Source organism: Xiphophorus hellerii, chromosome 24 (assembly GCF_003331165.1).
Source record: "Xiphophorus hellerii strain 12219 chromosome 24, Xiphophorus_hellerii-4.1, whole genome shotgun sequence".
NCBI classification, from domain to species: Eukaryota; Metazoa; Chordata; class Actinopteri; order Cyprinodontiformes; family Poeciliidae; genus Xiphophorus; species Xiphophorus hellerii.
Genome location: NC_045695.1, coordinates 15,829,114 through 15,848,690, shown reverse-complemented (window position 1 = coordinate 15,848,690; position 19,577 = coordinate 15,829,114). Strand labels below are relative to the sequence as shown.

The window sequence follows — 19,577 nt, the reverse complement described above, 5'->3', positions numbered from 1 at the left end:
CTATTAAAAAGTTCAAATTAGGTTAATATAATAAAGATAGGAAATCTCATAAAAGTAATTTTGGGGGGATTTGTTGAGTTCTCCATGAGAGTGCAGTAAATCCTTGTAATCAAGCACAGGGAAAGAAAAGATTATGAATAACTTTATTGATTCACCAAAAGCCAAGAACCAACATTTTAACATAATTATTAAATAACGACATGATAAATAAATCAGATGCACAAAATCTATCTGAATATTTATCTGAGGTCTGGTTTGTATCTTGTGGAAAAAGCAAATTGCACAATATAATTATTCAAAAGTTTAAAAAAGAATGTAGAGTCTGAATAAATAAAGCATCCCAGCAATAATCCTCCCTGATTTAAAAACCGCAGCATCTCTCCAAAATTCACTAGATTCAGTGTAGACCTAAAGTTAGCACATAAATATGTCATAAAATTGCACATCATCAGAATAAACTGAAAATAAATTACCGCATGATCTAAAACCTCATTAACCTTTTACATTTGTAAAGTAAAGTAAACAATACTCCCTTATGTGTACAGAAAACGTACATTTTAAGATAAAAAAAGTCAAAAAAAACTATTTAAGATAAGATAATTTTTAAAAACTGCATTTAAATTAGTGTTTTGGTGCAATATCCATGTGCAAACTGGCTTAGTGTCAGAAGCCACTATGTCCATCTGATGGTCCAGAAGAGACGGTTTTTAATTGGACCAGAGACACGGACTTCCTGTTGGTCACTTAACCTGCTGATTGACAGCCGCTTCAAGAGATTTCAAACTTCCTGTTGTCCTTAAAAGGAGTTTTGTTGATGATGTTGTTGTTGTTAAGACTACAAAAAGAGCAAAGCAGAAAGCAAACGATTTGAGAAACACCAACATGGCTTCCAATGCTCAGAGATCAGCCAGGGATCCTCCATCCACTGATGGAGCTCTGATGAATGTTTGCTCACCTCACAGAAACAATGAAAGGGTTGATGGCGACCAGGTGGAGTAACCAGCCAGTGGAGGCATCAGTGATCTGATTGTGACTCAGACTGGAACACAAACACAACACAGAACATTATGTTGGGTTCTACTGGGAACATGAACACCGGTTATACAACAGAGATCATTCTGAACCAGGGAGGCCAGTGACAGGTTCCACATATCCTGCTGGACACAAGTCTGTCCTCATCATAAAGACACCAACAGGGACAGCAACACGGCATGTTAGGCTGAAGTATTACTGCATCAGCTGCTCCACTTTGACTGGATTAAAACCGAGGGAATGTTTGTGTTTGACTCCCCCAGATCCAACAGTCTGGGAAACTTACTCCAGGTTGTGGACTTTGTGCAGATGTGTGATGAGTTGGAGCAGCAGCTGGTCTGTCAGCTGGCAGTGGCTGAGGTCCAGCTCTGTTAGATCTTCAGAGTAGTCCAGCATCAGAGACAGAGCTCCACAGAGCCTCTGATCCAGTGACCTGTGACTCAGGTCCAGTTCTCCTCCCAGGGCTCTGCACAGGGACGTTGCTCGTCTCACGGTGTCCCTCTGATTGTTCGCGGCAAGCAGAGACAGAAGCTGGACCGGGACCGTCTTGTTGACTCTAAACGGGAAACACAGACCAAACAACATCAACGTGAAGGTCTACAAACTTCTCACTGCTTCGGCGTCGGCGGCTCTCTTACTGACCTGAGACGGACTCCGTCCAGGACAGGAAACAGCAGGTCCAGCCCGCTGTCCTCCACCTCGCAGTCTCTCAGGTCCAGCTGGGTGTCCCTGCTGCTGTGTCTCAGGACGGTGGAGACGGCCCCGCAGTCGGCGGCCGTCAACCTCAGAGGCTCCGTCTGATCCTCCTCTGGTAGCTCCACGCAGGAGGAGCAGGACAGATCCAACCTGTGCCGTAGAGTCCTCAGCAGGCCCGATGCTGCCCCCTGCTGGCTGTCGGAGGCGGCGCAGCAGTGGATGAACCTCAGCAGGAGATTCCTGTCCACACTGGTGGGAAGAGAGGAGAAAGAAAACCAACCAGGTCATGAACAGGAGGGAATGGTTCATCGTGGGACGGAGGCCTGAGGAGCAGGTTCTGATATCTGACCTGAGATCAGAAACTGTGTGAAGCATAGAGAGGATGGACTGGATTCCCTCTGCTGGGATGGAGCTCCACAGCAGCTTCAGTTTCACTCCGTCGCTGTGTCTGAGGATGAACAGCAGAGCATCGCAGTCCTTTGAGTCCAGCTCTGTGCAGTTCAGGTTGATCACAAGATCCAGTGACCTCAGCAACCAGGATATCATGTGACTGGGGTGAGTCCTGAAGATCTCCCTGATGGAAGTCCTAACAAAGCTGGGACTGAGCCTGAAAGCAGAGAGAGGATTCACCACAACACTCTGTTACTTCCAGGAACCACAGGCTGCTGATGGAAGATCAGACCAAATATTTATTAGAAAACAAAACCTCCACCTTTGAATCACCATCCTGTGCAGGAAGGGCAGCAGCTCAGCAGCTCTCTCCTCCAAGAATCGGTTCTTCTTCAGGTTCACGGTGATGGTCTGACCTGTCGGCTGCTGCAGCAGGAAGTGAAGAAGCTCCCAGCTCAACTGGCAGGAGCTCAGGTCTCCACCGACCTTATTCAAGAGGGACAATGTCCTGTCCTGGTCCTGGACCTCGTGGAGGAGAACCAGAAGCTGCTGGAGTCTCTCTTCACTCAGTCTGCAGAGATCACAGATTAAACTCTTACTGTGTTTCTGATCTGTTTACTTTCTGATAGACATGATGAAGACGTTCACCTGAGTGTGAGAGGACCATCGTGAAGCAACAGACTGAAGAGACTCTGAACAGGGAGTCCGGACTCGGTCAGGTCCAACCGTCCCACTGTCCAGAACCTCAGCAGAGATGCCAAACTGCTGCCGACCTTCAGCAAGACTCTCTGTGGCTGAGCTTTGGTGGAAACAACAGAAAGCTCTTCTAGGACCAGAGGAAAAGCCACTCTGCCTCTTCTCACCCACTGAGAGAAGAACAAGACCAGACTGTTGGAGAGTCTGGATCAGAGAGAAGAACAGAGATGATGGACATCAAGAACTGATGGATCAACAGCAGACAGGAAGTGAGAAAGAGACGTTGTTCTTCAGGTTCCTGCCTCAGACTGTGGAGCTGTGTTGTAGATCTAAACAGGACTGCAGCTCCTCTGACGGACATCCGGCTGTCTGTGAGGATCAGATCCACTTTAGATCCAACCAGGGGGAGAACTTTCCCCACAGAGCTGCAGGTTTTATCATTCAACTCCCCTGTTAGAAAAAGGTTGAAGTTCAGAAGCTGCAGGAGAGAAACCAGCTGCTGGATCTCCTCTCTGGATCTCACTGATAGAGATGAACAAACACTCTGGAAAAACCTTGGCATACACCTGAAACAGAGAAACCATGGAAAGATAAGAAAAACAAAACTGTGTTATTCTAGGATAAATCCAGGAGTAATAAGCCAGAGCAGCCCTTCAACCACTCACCAAAATCTACCAGTGAAACCGCATCATGTAATAATGAAGAAACATGTAATAACTGACTTCAAAATGTAATAACTCCAAATTTTGTTATAATCAACACAAAAATCCTTAAAACATCCAGTGACAGATCTTTTTTAAAAAACGTTTTTCTCATTCTAGGTGCAAATTACTAAAACAACTTTAATGCTGTTGCATGTCAGTTTATTGACATTTCACAGGTTTATGCTGTGGAAGTGTTCATTTGGTGCCATCTAGTGGCAGAATTTAGGTATTATACTTAAGAGTCCCTCGCTGCTTGATGCTGGAATTAAGAGAAGACAAGGCTGGCGATAGAAAACATGGTTCTATTTCATCCCTCCTGACCGCCAGAGGCGGTGCTTCAAGCACCGAATGGTCATTCTTGCACATCCGCAGGTCGAATACTAATGAGAACAAAGTCACCTGTGACCTGCTGGGGACCCACGTGACTCTATATAGTCACATGGCACCCGGTGTTTAATCCCTGTTGTTCTTCTTGCACACAGGTGTGTTGAGTACAGATGTGTGGTCGTATGAAGCTGGTTGCTTCTGTGTGTACCACTGTTATCTTAGCTGCTTGTTGCTGGTAGCCCCGTGACCGAGTTTGGTTGGAGCTGCAGGTAAGTCTCGCCATCCAGGTGCTGCACAAGCAGTTTTCATCTTTACCAGATCTCGGTGTGGAACATCTTCGGGAGGCGCTGTCGGATAACGCTTGCCTCAACTGTTGCGTCATATCCTGGTCGGTCAGGCTGGATTGGTTGGCTGCTCTGGAGCAGCCTACCAACTCTGCGGGAGCTGCGCAGCATAGTCCGTTGCCACAGGGAAAAGCGATGTGCAAACGGCCTACTGTGGCTGTACCTTTGGTTCCGGCGAAGCGAGACAGACGGACCAATGCAGGGAGGTTGTACACAAGAGTGGATCATCTCACTACTGAGCTGGCCCAAATGAAGGCCCTTCTCCAATCCTTACAGGCTGATGGTGATCGTGGCGCGGCTCTCCCTCCCGAGCAGGATGAAGTATCAGTCAATGATGACAATGCTATTTCGGTGGCGGCCTCTGGCACCCAACCTTCTCTGCAAGGCCTATGACTCTGGGGCCCGCTTGGGCCGGATTGGGAACTCTCTCTCCCATCTTATGCTGGCCCTGTCTTCTTCCTTGGAATCTGTTCCACTGGACCACGCCACACAAGGCCTGGTTGATGCATCTCTGCAGGCCTTTGCTCTCATGACGAGGGAGCTTGGGACAAGGTAGCAGCTGGCAGGGCTTCACAGACGTGATCGCCAATTTCACAGGTGCCTGCAGCACTTGGGCAGCTGCAAGTCCTTCACAGAGGTCCTCACACCCATCTCCTTCTTTCATTGAGCCCCAGAGTCTGGTATCAGGTCAGAGATCGGTACAAAGACCTGCTCCAGATCAGGGAAACTGGGCTCGAGACCAAGCTGGGGAAGAGTCATCTCATCCCTTTCGAGTCGCACAGTCTGGCCGGCGTCCTCCCAAGCCTTCAAAGGCAGATGATGCCCGAGGGCTGGCGGTCGGTTATTTTACCCCGAGACAGCTCGGCTTCTGGCCTGCCCACACCCCGGAATTGTGGGTGTTGTCCACCCTGTCCCGGGGGTACCGTCTTCAATTCCGCCACCCGCCCCTGGCTGGGTCAGGATGACTGTGATCCGCGACCTGGTGAAGGCACAGGCACTGAACCAAGAAATCTATATCTTGCTGGCCAAGGGCGCTATAGTGCCTATGGACACCGGATGCCGCTCTGAACCACTGTGCCCTGTTTGTGCCCTTGAGGCATATATCAATGCCACGGCATCCTTCCGAAAGACAAATAGCCTTTTTGCTTGCTACGCTGGCTCACGGAAAGGTCAGGAACTTTCTAAGCAGCGACTTGCACACTGGCTTGTGGATTTGATTTCCAAGGCTTATGCCTTGCAGGACCGGCCACTGCCGGCAGCAGTGAAGTGCCACCCTACAAGGGGCATGTCGACATCGTTTGCTGCCATGACTGGGGTGCCGTTGGACGTTATATGCCATGCGGCCTCCTGGAAATCACCTAGTACCTTTACTTGGTTTTACAGGGTGAATGTGGCTGCTCCCCATCCCCTTCAAGGAATCCTGGAGCAGCATACCTCTACAGCACATTAGGGTGGGTGGTGTAGTGGTTGTCCCTTGAATGTTGAAAATTCCTCGTGACCTTGTTGACATAAGTCATCCAGTGCTTGAAGCAGTAGTCAGTAGGGATGAAATAGAACGAAGGTTACTACTGTAACTACGGTTCTATGAATCCCGGATGACCGCCAGAGTGCTTGGTCCCTCCGAATCTTTGCTTCTCGTGAGAAGATTAAGGGATTGAACGCCGAGTACCATGTGACTATATAGAGTCACGTGGGTCCCCGGCAGGTCACAGGTGAATTTGTTGTCATTAGTACTCGACCTGCGCATGCACAAGAATGATCACTCAGTGCTTGGAACACTGCCTCTGGTGGTCATCTGGGATTCATAGAACCGTAGTTAAAGTAGTAACTTTCGTTTTCTCTCAGTAACATGCAACTTTTTAAAGACTGAGTGGGTCTTTGAAAGCACTGTTGCCATGAACTCAAGTCTGCAACTAGCAACATATTAGGAGCAGCACTTCTTCATAACCTTGTGTTGTCTGACCATTTTTTAAAATTTTGAGTACTGAGAAAATTTCATGTTCAATTCCCTCCAAATCTCAGAGAAACATAGCTGAAGGCAGCAATTTAATCTCTAAACCTTGATGTTCTTGTTCCTCATTGCATGCGTCATTAGACAATGTAATTAGGTAATTATCCAAAGGAGTTTGGCTCCCCAGCTTATTTCAGAGCTGGGGAGCTTATTAATCTGAACACCAGGAAATTCAAGAAAAAATTAGTCTGTACATATCTAGAGGAATCCAGTGTTCATTTCATAAAATTTAGGTTAATTATATAAAGCAACTGAAATACGACGATGTGATATGAAACATTGTATTGAAGTTGGTATTGGGCTCTAACAAGTACTTGAAAAATTAAAACAGTTTGAAGTAGGGTGACTGTACCTGAGCTGTGAGATAAAAGGCAGACACTGCAGGAAACTCCTCACTTCACTCTGCTCATATGAGCAGTCTGTCAGCATCACTGGTTTCTTCTCTGGTTGGAGTTTCATCACTTCCAGGAGGATGGAGGTCTTTCTCTCTGAGAGCTTGATGGTCCAGAAAAAAGGAAATGACTGGAAAACTGACTGTAATGATGGAAGGAGACTCAGACCTGATTTAGTCTCTCTGTCCTTCATCTGGGAGTACAGATCCAGCAGGAAGTCACTCTGATATTTTCTGTATCCATATTCAAAATTAGCCATGCATCTGTCATCTAAAGGGAATGTTTTATATCTGCAGACTGATTCTAACATCTCCAGCATCTTCTCTCCTGTCTGCTGTTCTCTCTCTGCTGCTGCACAGAACAGATTCACTAACAACCTGGTTTGTTCATGAAGATCTGAGCTTCGAGGATCAAACCTGGAACAACAAGGAGACATTTAGTGATGGTTTGATCTTAGCTGCATAAATTCAACATTGGTTGTTACTAGGCATGTGGATGACCAAGGCACATATGATTTGTGGTTGACTTCATGTAGGAAGAAGTTACTTTCTTAACTTTTTTTAATCTAGTTGCAAAGGAGAAGTTATACACACTACCAATTAAATCAGAAGGGAGTGTATTTATGTATATATGGATAAAGATTCATGTAAATGTTACATATGGAAAACTGTTAACTTTCACAAAATATTCATGATATTCATTTTCATAACTTAAATTTAAATTAGATTAAATATAATGACTGTACCTGAGCTGTGAGATAAAAGGCAGACACTGCAGGAAACTCCTCACTTCACTCTCTCCATGTGAGCAGTCTGTCAGCTCCACTGGTTTCTTCTCTGGTTGGAGTTTCATCACTTCCAGGAGGATGGAGGTCTTTCTCTCTGACAGCTTGATGGTCCAGACTTCAGGAGCTGACTGGAAAACTGACTGTAATGATGGAAGGAGACTCAGACCTGATTTAGTCTCTCTGTCCTTCATCTGGGAGTACAGATCCAGCAGGAAGTCACTCTGAGATTTATTATTATAATACAAAGGGAATGTTTTATATCTGCAGACTGATGCTAACATCTGCAGCATCGTCTCTCCTGTCTGCTGTTCTTTCTCTGCTGCTTCACAGAACAGATTCACTAAGAACCTGGTTTGTTCATCAGGATCTGAGCTCTGAGGATCAAAGCTGGAAAAATAAGAAAATAACATTTACCAGACACTACTGATTGGATAACTTGTAAATTTATGTTGTGTATGTGATGAAATAAAAACTCTCATGACTTGTATTTCTATTCAGTCCTGGTGTTAATGTTTCACATGTTCATCTCAAACCATCAAATTTTCAATCTTTTCTGGCACAGAAATGTGTTGTGTTGAGAACAATGTTTTCTTTAGAAATTGACTGATTTATAAAGAAATTAAGACATGACTGCATGTCAATAAAGTCTGAATTTTATACCAAACAAATCTTACAGTTTGATATAAAATATTGCCATGGATATGTTGTGTATGAAGGTTAAATTGTTGTTGTCAGAACTATAATCAAATCAGTGTGAAATAAAGTGACTGTACCTGAGGTGTGAGATAAAAGGCAGACATTTTAGGAAACTCCTCACTTCACTCTCTCCATGTGAGCAGTCTGTCAGATTCACTCGTTTCTTCTCTGGTTGGAGTTTCATCACTTCCAGGAGGATGGAGGTTTTTCTCTTAGAAAGGTTGATGGTCCAGAATAAAGGAGCTGACTGGAAAACCGACTGTAATGATGGAAGGAGACTCAGACCTGTTTTAGTCTCACAGTCCTTCATATAGGAATAGAGATCCAACAGAAAGTCAAGGCGATCTTTGATGGCATCACCATCATTATTCGTTTTTTCATTTTGAAAACTAAATGTTTCAAATTTGCAGACAGATGCCAACATGTCCAATATTTTCTCTCCTGTCTGCTGTTCTCTCTCTGCTGCTGCACAGAACAGATTCACTAACAACCTGGTTTGTTCATCAGGATCGCAGCTGTGACCCTCACCATTATCCAAACTGGAACAACAAGAAGGAAACATTTAGCGAAGATTTGATCTGAGCTGCATAAAAACAACCACACTGCTGATAGAACCCATCTTTTACATGTCTGTCCTCAATGTGATGAAATTATAAGCTAAAACGTGTTTGATCAGAGCAGCTCAGCATTGTTTTTACACATATACAGGATAACAGTACAAATACAACTGATTAAAACAGAGTGAAATAAAGTGACTGTACCTGAGCTGTGAGATAAAAGGCAGACACTGCAGGAAACTCCTCACTTCACTCTCTCCATGTGAGCAGTCTGTCAGCATCACTGGTTTCTTCTCTGGTTGGAGTTTCATCACTTCCAGGAGGATGGAGGTCTTTCTCTCTGAGAGGTTTATAAACCAGACTTTGGGAGCTGACTGGAAAACTGACTGTAATGATGGAAGGAGACTCAGACCTGATTTAGTCTCTCTGTCCTTCAGCTGGGAGTACAGATCCAGCAGGAAGTCACTTCTATCTTCATCATCAGCGTGAATGTCATGAAAAGGGAATGTTTTATATCTACAGACTGATGCAAAACGTTCCAGCATCTTCTCTCCTGTCTGCTGTTCTCTCTCTGCTGCTGCACAGAACAGATCCACTAAGAACCTGGACTGTTTATCAGGATCAAAACTGGAATCATCCCAGTCATCCAAATTGAAGCTAAAAAAAGTAAAGAAAATTGATGATTTTATCAATTTATGAGAAAAAAAAACCCCACACACCATCGATGGACTCCATCTTGTATGTGATGGGGTGCGAATGCTAGCTGCCTTCTCAGTACTTTGACACAGACTGATATCTAAAGGTTGTTGCTTCAAGTTGAAGAGATTGATGTTGAGGAAGACGTACAAAATGTTGTAGTGAACCCATGGTGGAATATTTTAAATGGAGTTACAAGTTGTCTGTGAATTACGTTTAAAAACAGGAAAAAATGTAAAAGTAAAAAGTCTTAATACTGTGCAGCCACCTGGTGAACAACAATACTAATTACATGTATAAACAGAAAGAGGCCCCATAATCCTCTACAATCTAACTAAATTTCATTTATACACAGCTAAAAGAGTTACAATTGGAATTTAGTTAATGAAAGTAATAATAATAATAAAACAGCAATATATATGCAGTAATAAAACAATAGCAAAACAAACAAATATTGAGAATTAAAATTTAAGTCAATGTTTATCTTATGTAATTATTAATAATCCTGATGAATAATTTCTTATTAATGACATTATTAATAAAGTTAAAGTGTCTTTAGTTGAATTGGGGCACCTTCCATAAACTGGAACCATAATTCAGAACCATTGGCAAAAACCTTTAACCACAATAATCACTGACTCTCTTATTTCTAATTACGTCTGGGAATTTATGAACAAAACAGCCCAACTTTACAGCTGAATTATTGACATAACTTCTTTCTCCAACTACAAACAAGCAATCAAGCTACTGATGAAAAATATCTGGCCTGTGTCTTGACTTGAGGCTCCCTCATACTGCAGACTCAGCACTCACAGTTGAGATTTCCCAGTCGATCGTTCAGATTGATTACATTCTTCATGACAAATGCCTTCATTTCTACAATCTAAATGGATACTAGCAGGTTTTATGAGCCAGTTGGGTGCAGTCCCATAAAGGCACAGTGGCCTTTATACGACATATATTGGTCTCAAAGTAATTAGTGTTGACCCCCAGAAAAATAACATTTTCTTTTAAAAAAAGATAAATCATCATAACTCTTAAAAATAATAAATAGACTATAGCCAGCACTGGGTGTGTTCATCTGATAGGGGTACCAATAATGGGCTTGTCATTAAAAGCTATTTGATGCTAATTAGAGATCGAAAGGTTCAAGTTAAAACAACATGGAGTAAAATGACTGTACCTGAGCTGTGAGATAAAAGGCAGACACTGCAGGAAACTCCTCACTTCACTCTCTTCATATGAGCAGTCTGTCAGCTCCACTCGTTTCTTCTCTGCTTGGAGTTTCATCACTTCCATAAAGTCTGAGGTCTTTCTTTTTGAGAACTTTATGGTCCAGAGTTTAGGAGCTGACTGGAAAACTGACTGTAATGATGGAAGGAGACTCAGACCTGATTTAGTCTCTCTGTCCTTCACCTGGGAGTACAGATCCAGCAGGAAGTCAACCCGATATTTATCACCAGCTTTAAAAGGGAATGTTTTATATCTGCAGAGTGGTGCCAACATCTCCACCATCTTCTCTCCTGTCTGCTGTTCTCTCTCTGCTGCTGCACAGAACAGATTCACTAAGAACCTCCTTTGTTCTTGAAGATCTGAGCTGCCAGGCGCAATCCTGTAAGAAGGAAACGATTAGTGATGATTTGATCTGAGCTGTGCCACACTGTAGTCTGTTTTGTCTTATTTCAAGTGTTTGTATTGCAAGACATATGCAATACAAACTTCTTCTTCTTCTGTTGCATTGTATTGGACGTTGCTAAATCTCGCTGACATGGATCATTTGATCCAAAGGCAAAGAGCAGTTGACTTACCTGGGTCCGTGTGTCCGGCTTGACTTCAGCTTCAGCACTTTGAAGAGAATGACGTTGGCTCTCTGTAATGGCAGGACACTCAAGCCTGTTTTAAGCTCATAAGAGAACAACTCCAGCAGGAATTCAGACCATTTCTGTTTAAGAGGTGCTTCTCTATAAACGTATACTGATGCCAACATATCCAGAGTCTTCATTTCCTTTTGCTCATCTTTCTCTGCTGCGCAGAACAAACTCCGGAGAAACTGGATTTCTTCAGAAGCCTCCGATACCCAGGGCTCAAAGCTAAATAATTCACAATAATATTTGTTTTTAATGATTAAACTAATTATATGAAAATGAAGAATTACTGAAAATAATCCAGATTATAAAGAAGAATGACTGTACCTGAGTTGTGAGAAAAAAGGCAGACACTCCAGGAAACTCTTCACTTCACTCTCTTCGTGTGAGCAGCCTTTCAAAACCACTTGTTTCTTCTCTGACTGGATTAATAGTTCTCTCAGCATTAAAGTATTTCTCTCTGAGAGGTCAGTTATCCAGACATTAGCAACAGACTGGAAAACTGACTTTAACAAAGGAAACAAACTCAGGCCTGTTTTCGACTCACAGTCCGTCACCTGACCGTACAAACTCAACAGGAAAGCCTTCTGTGCTTGCTCGTTCATATCCGTATCGCTCACAGGTATTATTTTAAACGTGCAGACTGATGCCAACCGGTCCAGCATCTTCTCTCCTGTCTGCTGTTCTCTCTCAGCTGCTGCACAGTACAGAGTCACCAAGAAGCTGGTTTGCTCATGAAGTTTCGAGCTCTCAGGAACAAATCTAGAGCAAGAAGAAGAAAAATATTTACAACCAACTTTAATATTTAACCATTATAACATACTGTCTAATTATTGAAAAGCTATCCTGTTCAGAAAGAAACTGAAATACAGTGGTTGTACCTGAACTTGGATATATAAGGCAAACACTTTATGAGGTTCCTCACTTCATGTTCTTCATATGACCAGTTTGTCACTTTCACTTGTTTCTTCTCTGGTTGGAGTTTCATCACTTCCAGGAGGATGGAGGTCTTTATCTTTGAGAGATCTAAAGTCCAGATTTCAGGAGCTGACTGGAAAACTGACTGTATTGATGGAAGGAGACTCAGACCTGTTTCAGTCTCACAGTCATTCATCTGGGAGTACAGATCCAGCAGGAAGTTACGCCTATATGTTTCGTCGATGGATCTGTTATTGAATGGAAAATGCTTGTATCTGCAGACTGATGCTAACATCTCCAGCATCTTCTCTCCTGTCTGCTTTTCTCTCTCTGCTGCAGCACAGAACAGCCTGGTTAAGAATCGGGTTTGCTCAACAGAGCTTGACCAAAGAGGAACCACACTGCAACAAAAAGAAGAATAAATATTATTTATACACAGCTATATCTGGAAGACCTATTTCCACATCACTGTAACTCAAAAGCAGTAATTAATCATAAATATAATCTGTAATCTTAAATGTCTTTTACCATTTAGCCAATCAATCCCTACTGCCTTTTTGAATTTTAGCACATTTGCTTCACTTTGAGGCAGTATATTTAGTAGAAAAAGCTAATTTAAGAAAGCAAAATAAAAAAATTACACTGTGAGTTTTTTGCCCATAACTCATTGGTATTATTGAAACTCTGTCTTAAATATTATAAGGTCAGTAATATAGGACTTATTTACCTGAGTCGTGAGATATAAGGCAGACAATGTAGGAAACTCCTTACTTCAGCCTCTTCATGTGAGCAGCCAGTCAGATTAACTTGTTTCTTCCCTGACTGAAGTTTTAAAACATCCAGTAGCATGGAGGCCTTCGTCTTTGAGAGCTTAACGAACCATATTGCAGGATCTGCTGACTGGAGGACTGATGTGAATGATGAAAACGTTGGGCCTGTTTCAGTTTTAGAAGAGTACAGGTCCAGCAGGAAGTCACACCATTTCCACTGGAGTGGGGTTCCTCTATATGTGCAAACTGATAGCAGCTCCAGCATATTTACTCCGTTCTGCTCTTTCATTTCTGCCGCAGCGCAGATCAACATTTCCAAGAACCAGATGCTCTCTGATGACTCAGTCGGTTCAGTCACAAAACTGATAAAAGACAAAACGAAAGTTAAGAAAAAAAAATCTGCAAACCAAAAGAGAAAGTATTAAAGATTAAAATGGGAAAGTACCTGAGCTTTGAGAGATAAGGCAGACACTGAAGCAAGTTTCTCATTTCACTCTTGTCATGTGAGAATCCAGTCAGCTCCACTTTCTTTTTCTCTGATTGGAGTTTGAGCATTTCCAGGAGGGTGGAGGCCTTTCTCTCTGAGAGGTCTATGAGCCAGTCTGCAGGGGTTGATTGGAAAACTGGTCGCAGGGTTGGAAAGTCAGTGGAAAGCCCTCTGCTAATTGCATGTTGATGTAAATCAACAAGAGTATTCACCAAGTCAGTTTTAACCTGACAAACTCTCACGAGCTCAGGCATTGCAGTATAAAACTTTTGTTTGCTGTACAGTGCTGTTGTGAAGCATAAATCCAGGAACATGTTCTTCTGATCCTTTTCCATTGTGTTGTTGCATTCTTCCTGGTTCATTGAACCTGCAGATCTGTAGGTCATCCTGAAGGTTCATCAATTAAACATCTTGATTTAGTTTAATGTTTCCCAATCTGATCTCATGCACATATGAATTAGCTCATGTTATAATCTTATTAAAGAGCATTAAATGGTGACATTTATGTTTGAGCTGCAAAAACAATGTACATTGTGAGAACTGCATGGGACTTTTGGTTTGACAAGCCGCCATAGTCCTTCAAAAAGCTATTGGTAATCCAGTCAACCCTGGATATTCACAGGTACCACAACCATCCATACACAGATTAAAAACAAAGCTATACAAAGTGTAGAGTTACGCAGTGAAACACTTGAACAGGTCTAAGCAGCACGTCTCTACAAAACATATGGGCGGTCCAAGCAATCAATGCAAAGAAAAAATAATGGCGCTCTGCTTTGAAAATGTCAGCCAATAATGCTTCATGTTGGATCGTGGTTAGGGACGTTAGCTTCCCAACTTGCATTTTATTCAGTCTAACGTTCAATGAGATACCTCTAAAAGAGTGACTATAATTCAGCCTGTGTAGTCATGAGCCAAACCTGTTTGACTCGTACAGTGGTACAGTGGTCTCTGAAAATGACCCCTCAGACAGGGATCATATAAATGTCGATACATGTAAACCTGCTCTGCAGGAGCACCTTCCAAATCAAGAGAAAGATGGTCGAGACAACAAAAAGTTGGAGGAGGACTACCGGGCATTGTGACAGTCTGCAACACCAACGCGCAGCGGGCTACAGCGCCCAGCTCAATGCATCAACTATACCCCTTACTATACTCATCTTTGTTATCATGGTTACTGGTGGATAAAAACCTATTTAAAATACAGGTAAGATGCAAGTAAATTCTTTCTCCATACAGAAAACCTTGAGCTTGTCAGGTGTACCAGACGAGTGGCATCATAGCGAAGGGTCTGCTTATCCTTCAGTGATAATGAAGCGTTCTGAAAATGGTTTGTATTTTTTTTTTTCAAACGCAACACACCAGATGAATTAAAAAACAACGTCCATCAAACCTCCACAATAAAACCTTTTCACATTCAACTCAATTTTGACTTTTTTTTTTTTTACACAAACTCCTAGGACAACAAAGTATTATTAAACTAGACCCGTTTCAGCTCAAACAAACACAATTTAATACAGAAAGCAATCTCTGTGTGCTGCTATTAATATGGGACAGGAAGTAAACAAATGTAAACATACATCCAAGTCTCAATTGTATTGCAGCAATGCCACAGCAGCTGTCTTATTTCCGGTATCTAACTAAATCTGCTCGAACTGAGACATACATGCTTTGAACTGGAATTATGGCTCTCATGTTAAACCACCAATCATCAAAAATTAGAAATGTAAAATCAACATATGCAACACATTTTTAAATATGTTTTAGAAAAAAGCAAATGAACTGACCTGAGAGAGTTGATGCATGGCAAAGTCTCTAAAAGAGAGTTACGCAAAATCGGGCACAGAGGATCTTTTCTGTCCCCGTAGAGGCAAACATTCACCTTTGTTGCAATCGTCTGCAAAACTTTCACAGCTCTGTCAAACAGCTTTTTTTTACCCACAACTGGGAGGTGTAGCAGGTTCCCACTGAGACCCAGTAAGGTTTGGTAATCCATCTCTTCTTCACTGAGAAGAAAGATTTTCCACAGCTGCTGTTTGAGAGTATCGTACCTGTCATTAAAAGGCAAATGCATGATAATGTTTATTTAGAGTGCTCAGTCATAAAGTACACTAGTAAGTATTAAAAGCATATCCATTCATACCATTCAACATTTTGAAGACATCCAAACAGATGTCTCATTCCTTGTGCTGTGATCGTCACATCCTGAAGGTTCAGACTTATTTTCCTTTCCTTTGACTGAGTGACCACATAGGCCACAGCACAGCAGGAATAAGGGTCCAGATTCGCTCCACTGAGGTCAAGATGGAAGTCCAGTTTGGCCAGAAAGGAAATGCAGACTTCGGAGCTCTGTGACTCAAACAAACACTGGTATACAAACAATGTGTCTACATGAAGCTCACTGATATTAGCGACAGCCTGATGGAAAAATGTGTCAATTATCTCTGTGAAGAACCATCCAGATGTTTCCTTGATCTCCTCAGCTGGAATCAAACAGCTCATCAAACGTGGACTCTTGTCATTCAACAAACGGCACATGAACGGGATCAGATGCTTCATGTGTTTCTTCTCCTCAGTGAGGCACTGCTGGAAAACCTCCCTGATCTTATCAGGATTCTTCAGAAGCCACAGAGCTGCAAAAAAGTCTTGAATGGTGTAATGGAGGAAAGCATAGAGAGTTTTGGTTTCAGTAGGAGGAACTTTTACATCAAGTGTTTTCAGGAAGGAAAGGACGCAGCTGTCTTCACAGGAAAGTTCTCCCAGGTTCACAGTTTTTCTTTCGGTTGCATTAAAAGCAGCTTCGGCCAGAGACAGGATTCCGTTTCTCTTGGTTTTGATGAACTGATTGAGGTTCCTGATCCTGGTTTTGTTGCTGTTCATCTGAAGACCAAATCGAACAATATTGATGTATATTTCAGTCACAGTTCTGGGCTGCAGAGAGTCTTTAGATGAAAAGCTGGCAGCCACCATCAGTGCATACATTGGAACATGACAAAGAGTCAACAGCTCCACATTTCTAAAAACCTTCCTGTGAGCTTCACCCAGAGTTGAAGACAAATATGTCTTTATTGTTTCTTCACTGAAGCCTTTCACCTCCACTCTGAGCCAGTCTTCAAGACAGAGGTCCTTCCCATCATTTGGTCTGCAGGTAATGATGATTTTAGCATCAGGTAAGAAATCTTTGTCTACAAGATTCTTCACAATTGATGAAGATAAATCAGTGACTCCATCCAAAATGACTGTAACGTTATCAGAGTTGCTCTTTATATCATGTAAGACTTCATCTTTGCCCTTATCTGGTTCACTGCATGCAGTGAAAAGAAGATCCTCCAAACTCGTGATTGGTGGGATGTTGGTTAATTCCCTCATATCAAAGTAAAACATGTAATCCAGCTCCTTACTGTCTCTTTCTGACCACAGTCTCAATATTTCATGACTCAGAGCCGTCTTTCCAATTCCAGGTTTCCCGACCAGGAGGATGTTTTTATCTGCTTTCAGCAGGTCACTGGGGGAGATTTCTGTCCTTAACTTTTTAGGACGGCACATATCTCTTTTAAATCTATTTATTCTTGTTGGAAAATTCTTCCCTTGAATATCTAATATAAGTGACGTGTACAACAGTTCAGGTTTCTTTTTTTCTGCAAAAAGATTTTCACTTCTTTTCCAAAAGTCCTTTGATATTTTTTCTGCTTTTGATTTCAACTTTGCTTGATATCTGTAGCATGGCCTTGATTCTGAGATTAAAAAATAAAAAGAAGAAACATTCATATTGTAGTTGGTAGCATTTATGTCACAAATGCCACTAAGGAATCAGTACAAAGATAAAATATCAAAAACGTGACAATAATTACCCTGTATGTAGTTTTGATCCGTTTCTGGATCTTCTGTGAAGGAAAAGCAGCTGATCCAGTGGTGCAGGTCAAACTTTGTAGCCTCAGTTGAAGCTTCATGACTGATCTTAAAAATAGGAGTTGGTCTCTCTAAGGTTCTCCTCCTCGTCTGGTCAATAATCCTCAGAAACCTGTAGCAGGCTGCTTCACCTTTTCTAGTGACTGAGTCCAGTATTGCTCTGGTTCTATCATAGTCATCTTTCTCTGCCTTTATCTTGCTGACCTCTTCATCAGTGAGAACTTTTTGCTGATACAAGTTCTCAAGAATCACTGACAGATTCCTCAGTTCTCCAACCAGGTAAACTCTGGCATTGGCGATATAATCTTTTGCAGACTGTTTTGAACAAGCCATGACACTTGACCTCTCTTCTGCACATAAAGAATGTAGAATGTAGAAACATTTACGTAAGATGGATACGTAATTTAGAACTTACCCAATGTAATTTGTACATTAGGAAATGTAGGACTTACCTTTAAGGTCTACATTAAGGGTAAACTGCCCTTAAGGTCTCAAATGATGATAAACTACCAATGGTTCATTACCTTCCAACACTGAGAAAACAAGAAAATTAACAACTACATACAAACCATCCAGTAAGATCAGCATTTCACTGGTAGAATTTATTTTGCATATTTTATAACAAATCTTAAACATCACCTGTTCTGACCGTCAACACATGATATTCATTGGTGAAAACAGGCCTGGACTACATGGTGTAAAAACGGTGTGATTTTTCTCATTTTCTCTGGACCTAGAGAGAAAAAGATTTGAATTTCAATGAAACATCCTGGAGGTTCTCACATACATGCTACATTATAAACCACAATAGAAAAAGAGTTAGTCAATGTTCTCATTGAGCACAGGTCTGTTGGTGTCAGAGAAGCAACGTCAGAGGTGTGGCCATTTTTTTACTGCGTTTAAAGGGTAGGAAAATATATATAATTTCTGTAAATATCAGTTAACATTAACTTTAACCGCTAATATTATAGCAAATTTCTCCAAACTTGTATCGCTAGTGTTAAAGTTGTCTGACAGACGAGGCATAACTGTAAACACAAACCACTGCTACTAATATGAATTTTTGATACCTGTTTCACCCTTTCAATAAGCTGGTACACCCGGCACAGGTTGCCAATACATCATGTTTTACAACAGAGACACACAAACACACCTAAAGACAACTGAGGTTAACCTGCAACATGAGGCCAGAGTCCCCAGAGAGTAACCTCACATGAATGGGAAAACATGCAAACTCCACAGCAAGAAATTAAAAAATAAAACCTTTTGGAGGACAGGCAGCAGTCCTTTCTACTTACCTTGAACATTTTCTTTCTGCCATGAACGAAACTCATCTGGTGTTTATATGGTACCTTTAACAAAAATGAAGTTATTGTTATAAAATTAGTCCACTGTTAGACTGAAATAGCATCTATCAAGTTTATTGTCGTCTAACTAAACAAAGTTAACTTTCACTTTTACACATGAATGTTTTCATTAGATCAACCAAACTATTCGCATAAACCCGTGAAGTTATTCAAACTGTAACATTTGCTAAAGCTACTTGGTTAGCAACACCACAGTATAGCAAGGTAAGCTAACATCAAGCAAACTTTAAACTCCTGAAAATACTCCATGTTTAAAAGTCTCTGTTTGCCTTTCACACAAGACGAAACGACTCCCGTTAACATCCCAATAAACACCTTTACCTGCCTTTACACGGAAGTTCTGCAGTTCTCATTGAAGTTAGTTCATCATATGACAATCTAGTGTTTTGAAAATGACGTAGAGAGTCGACCGGAAGTAGAAACCCTCACCTGAACCTCCTTTAAGACGCACAGAAATGAGTGAGTCATTTCAGCAAAGCGTTTCTTATGGGCTTAAACAACACATACATTAAATAAATCTATCCAATTTTACAGAGCTAAAGTAAAAAAAACACACACCGTGTCCTATCAGACCGAAAAATACTCGTCTATTTTCAATAAAATGTGAAAACAAGAGCTAACATCTAAATATCTAAACGATTTAGTGAAAACAGGGGAAATTATAACCTGTGGACGCTGTTCAGTCTTACCAGTGTGATTTCTTTATTTTCTCTTTGCGTGTTTCGTTCTGACAATATTACGCTTTTACTTTCACTTTGAAGACTAAACTTTAACATCCACTAGAGGGCGCTATTGGACCAAACACATACCGAGCCATTCGCCTCTTCCTCCACTTGGTCCTCCTCATCTTCATCACCTCTTGTGATTTCTACCTTCCCATCAATTTCAACGGTCAATTTAAAAATGCTTAATAACGTTACTCATCACTGTTTT

General features: G+C 41.8%; 1 protein-coding gene across 11 annotated transcripts; it reads right to left on the bottom strand.

Moving 5' to 3' along the window:
- Positions 1–129: 129 nt before the first annotated feature.
- LOC116716100 (uncharacterized) lies at positions 130–19,400 on the bottom strand. Of its 11 annotated transcripts, none has more exons than XM_032556896.1 (25): positions 19,334–19,400; positions 18,576–18,629; positions 17,917–18,010; positions 17,730–17,810; positions 17,220–17,627; positions 15,512–17,102; positions 15,156–15,419; positions 13,327–13,755; positions 12,839–13,243; positions 12,075–12,512; positions 11,521–11,955; positions 11,137–11,418; positions 10,512–10,940; positions 8,837–9,289; positions 8,153–8,614; positions 7,338–7,766; positions 6,553–7,008; positions 3,117–3,380; positions 2,767–3,018; positions 2,441–2,689; positions 2,078–2,335; positions 1,675–1,977; positions 1,319–1,588; positions 956–1,039; positions 130–835 (listed from the first exon to the last, which is right to left on the bottom strand). In XM_032556896.1, the coding sequence occupies exons 5-25, from the start codon at positions 17,608–17,610 to the stop codon at positions 769–771; spliced, it is 8,211 nt and encodes a 2,736-aa protein (XP_032412787.1). In that variant the 5' UTR covers positions 17,611–17,627; positions 17,730–17,810; positions 17,917–18,010; positions 18,576–18,629; positions 19,334–19,400; the 3' UTR covers positions 130–768. The 11 variants fall into 11 exon arrangements, with proteins under 11 accessions (XP_032412787.1, XP_032412792.1, XP_032412788.1 ...); XM_032556901.1 differs by lacking the exon at positions 19,334–19,400 and adding an exon at positions 18,966–19,060 and having other exon boundaries at positions 6,553–6,785; positions 7,571–7,766; XM_032556897.1 differs by lacking the exon at positions 19,334–19,400 and adding an exon at positions 18,966–19,059 and having other exon boundaries at positions 8,153–8,603; positions 8,835–9,289.
- Between the last annotated feature and the right edge of the window lie 177 nt (positions 19,401–19,577).

Excerpts from the sequence above, each read along its gene's own strand:
- LOC116716100 (XM_032556896.1), bottom strand. The coding sequence starts at position 17,610 with ATGGCTTGTTCAAAACAGTCTGCAAAAGATTATATCGCCAATGCCAGA. Across the intron at positions 9,290-10,511 it reads CCTTTTATCTCACAGCTCAG|CTTCAATTTGGATGACTGGG; the intron begins GTACAGTCATTT and ends TACTTTTTTTAG. Across the intron at positions 836-955 it reads CCTTTCATTGTTTCTGTGAG|TCTTAACAACAACAACATCA; the intron begins GTGAGCAAACAT and ends CTCTTTTTGTAG.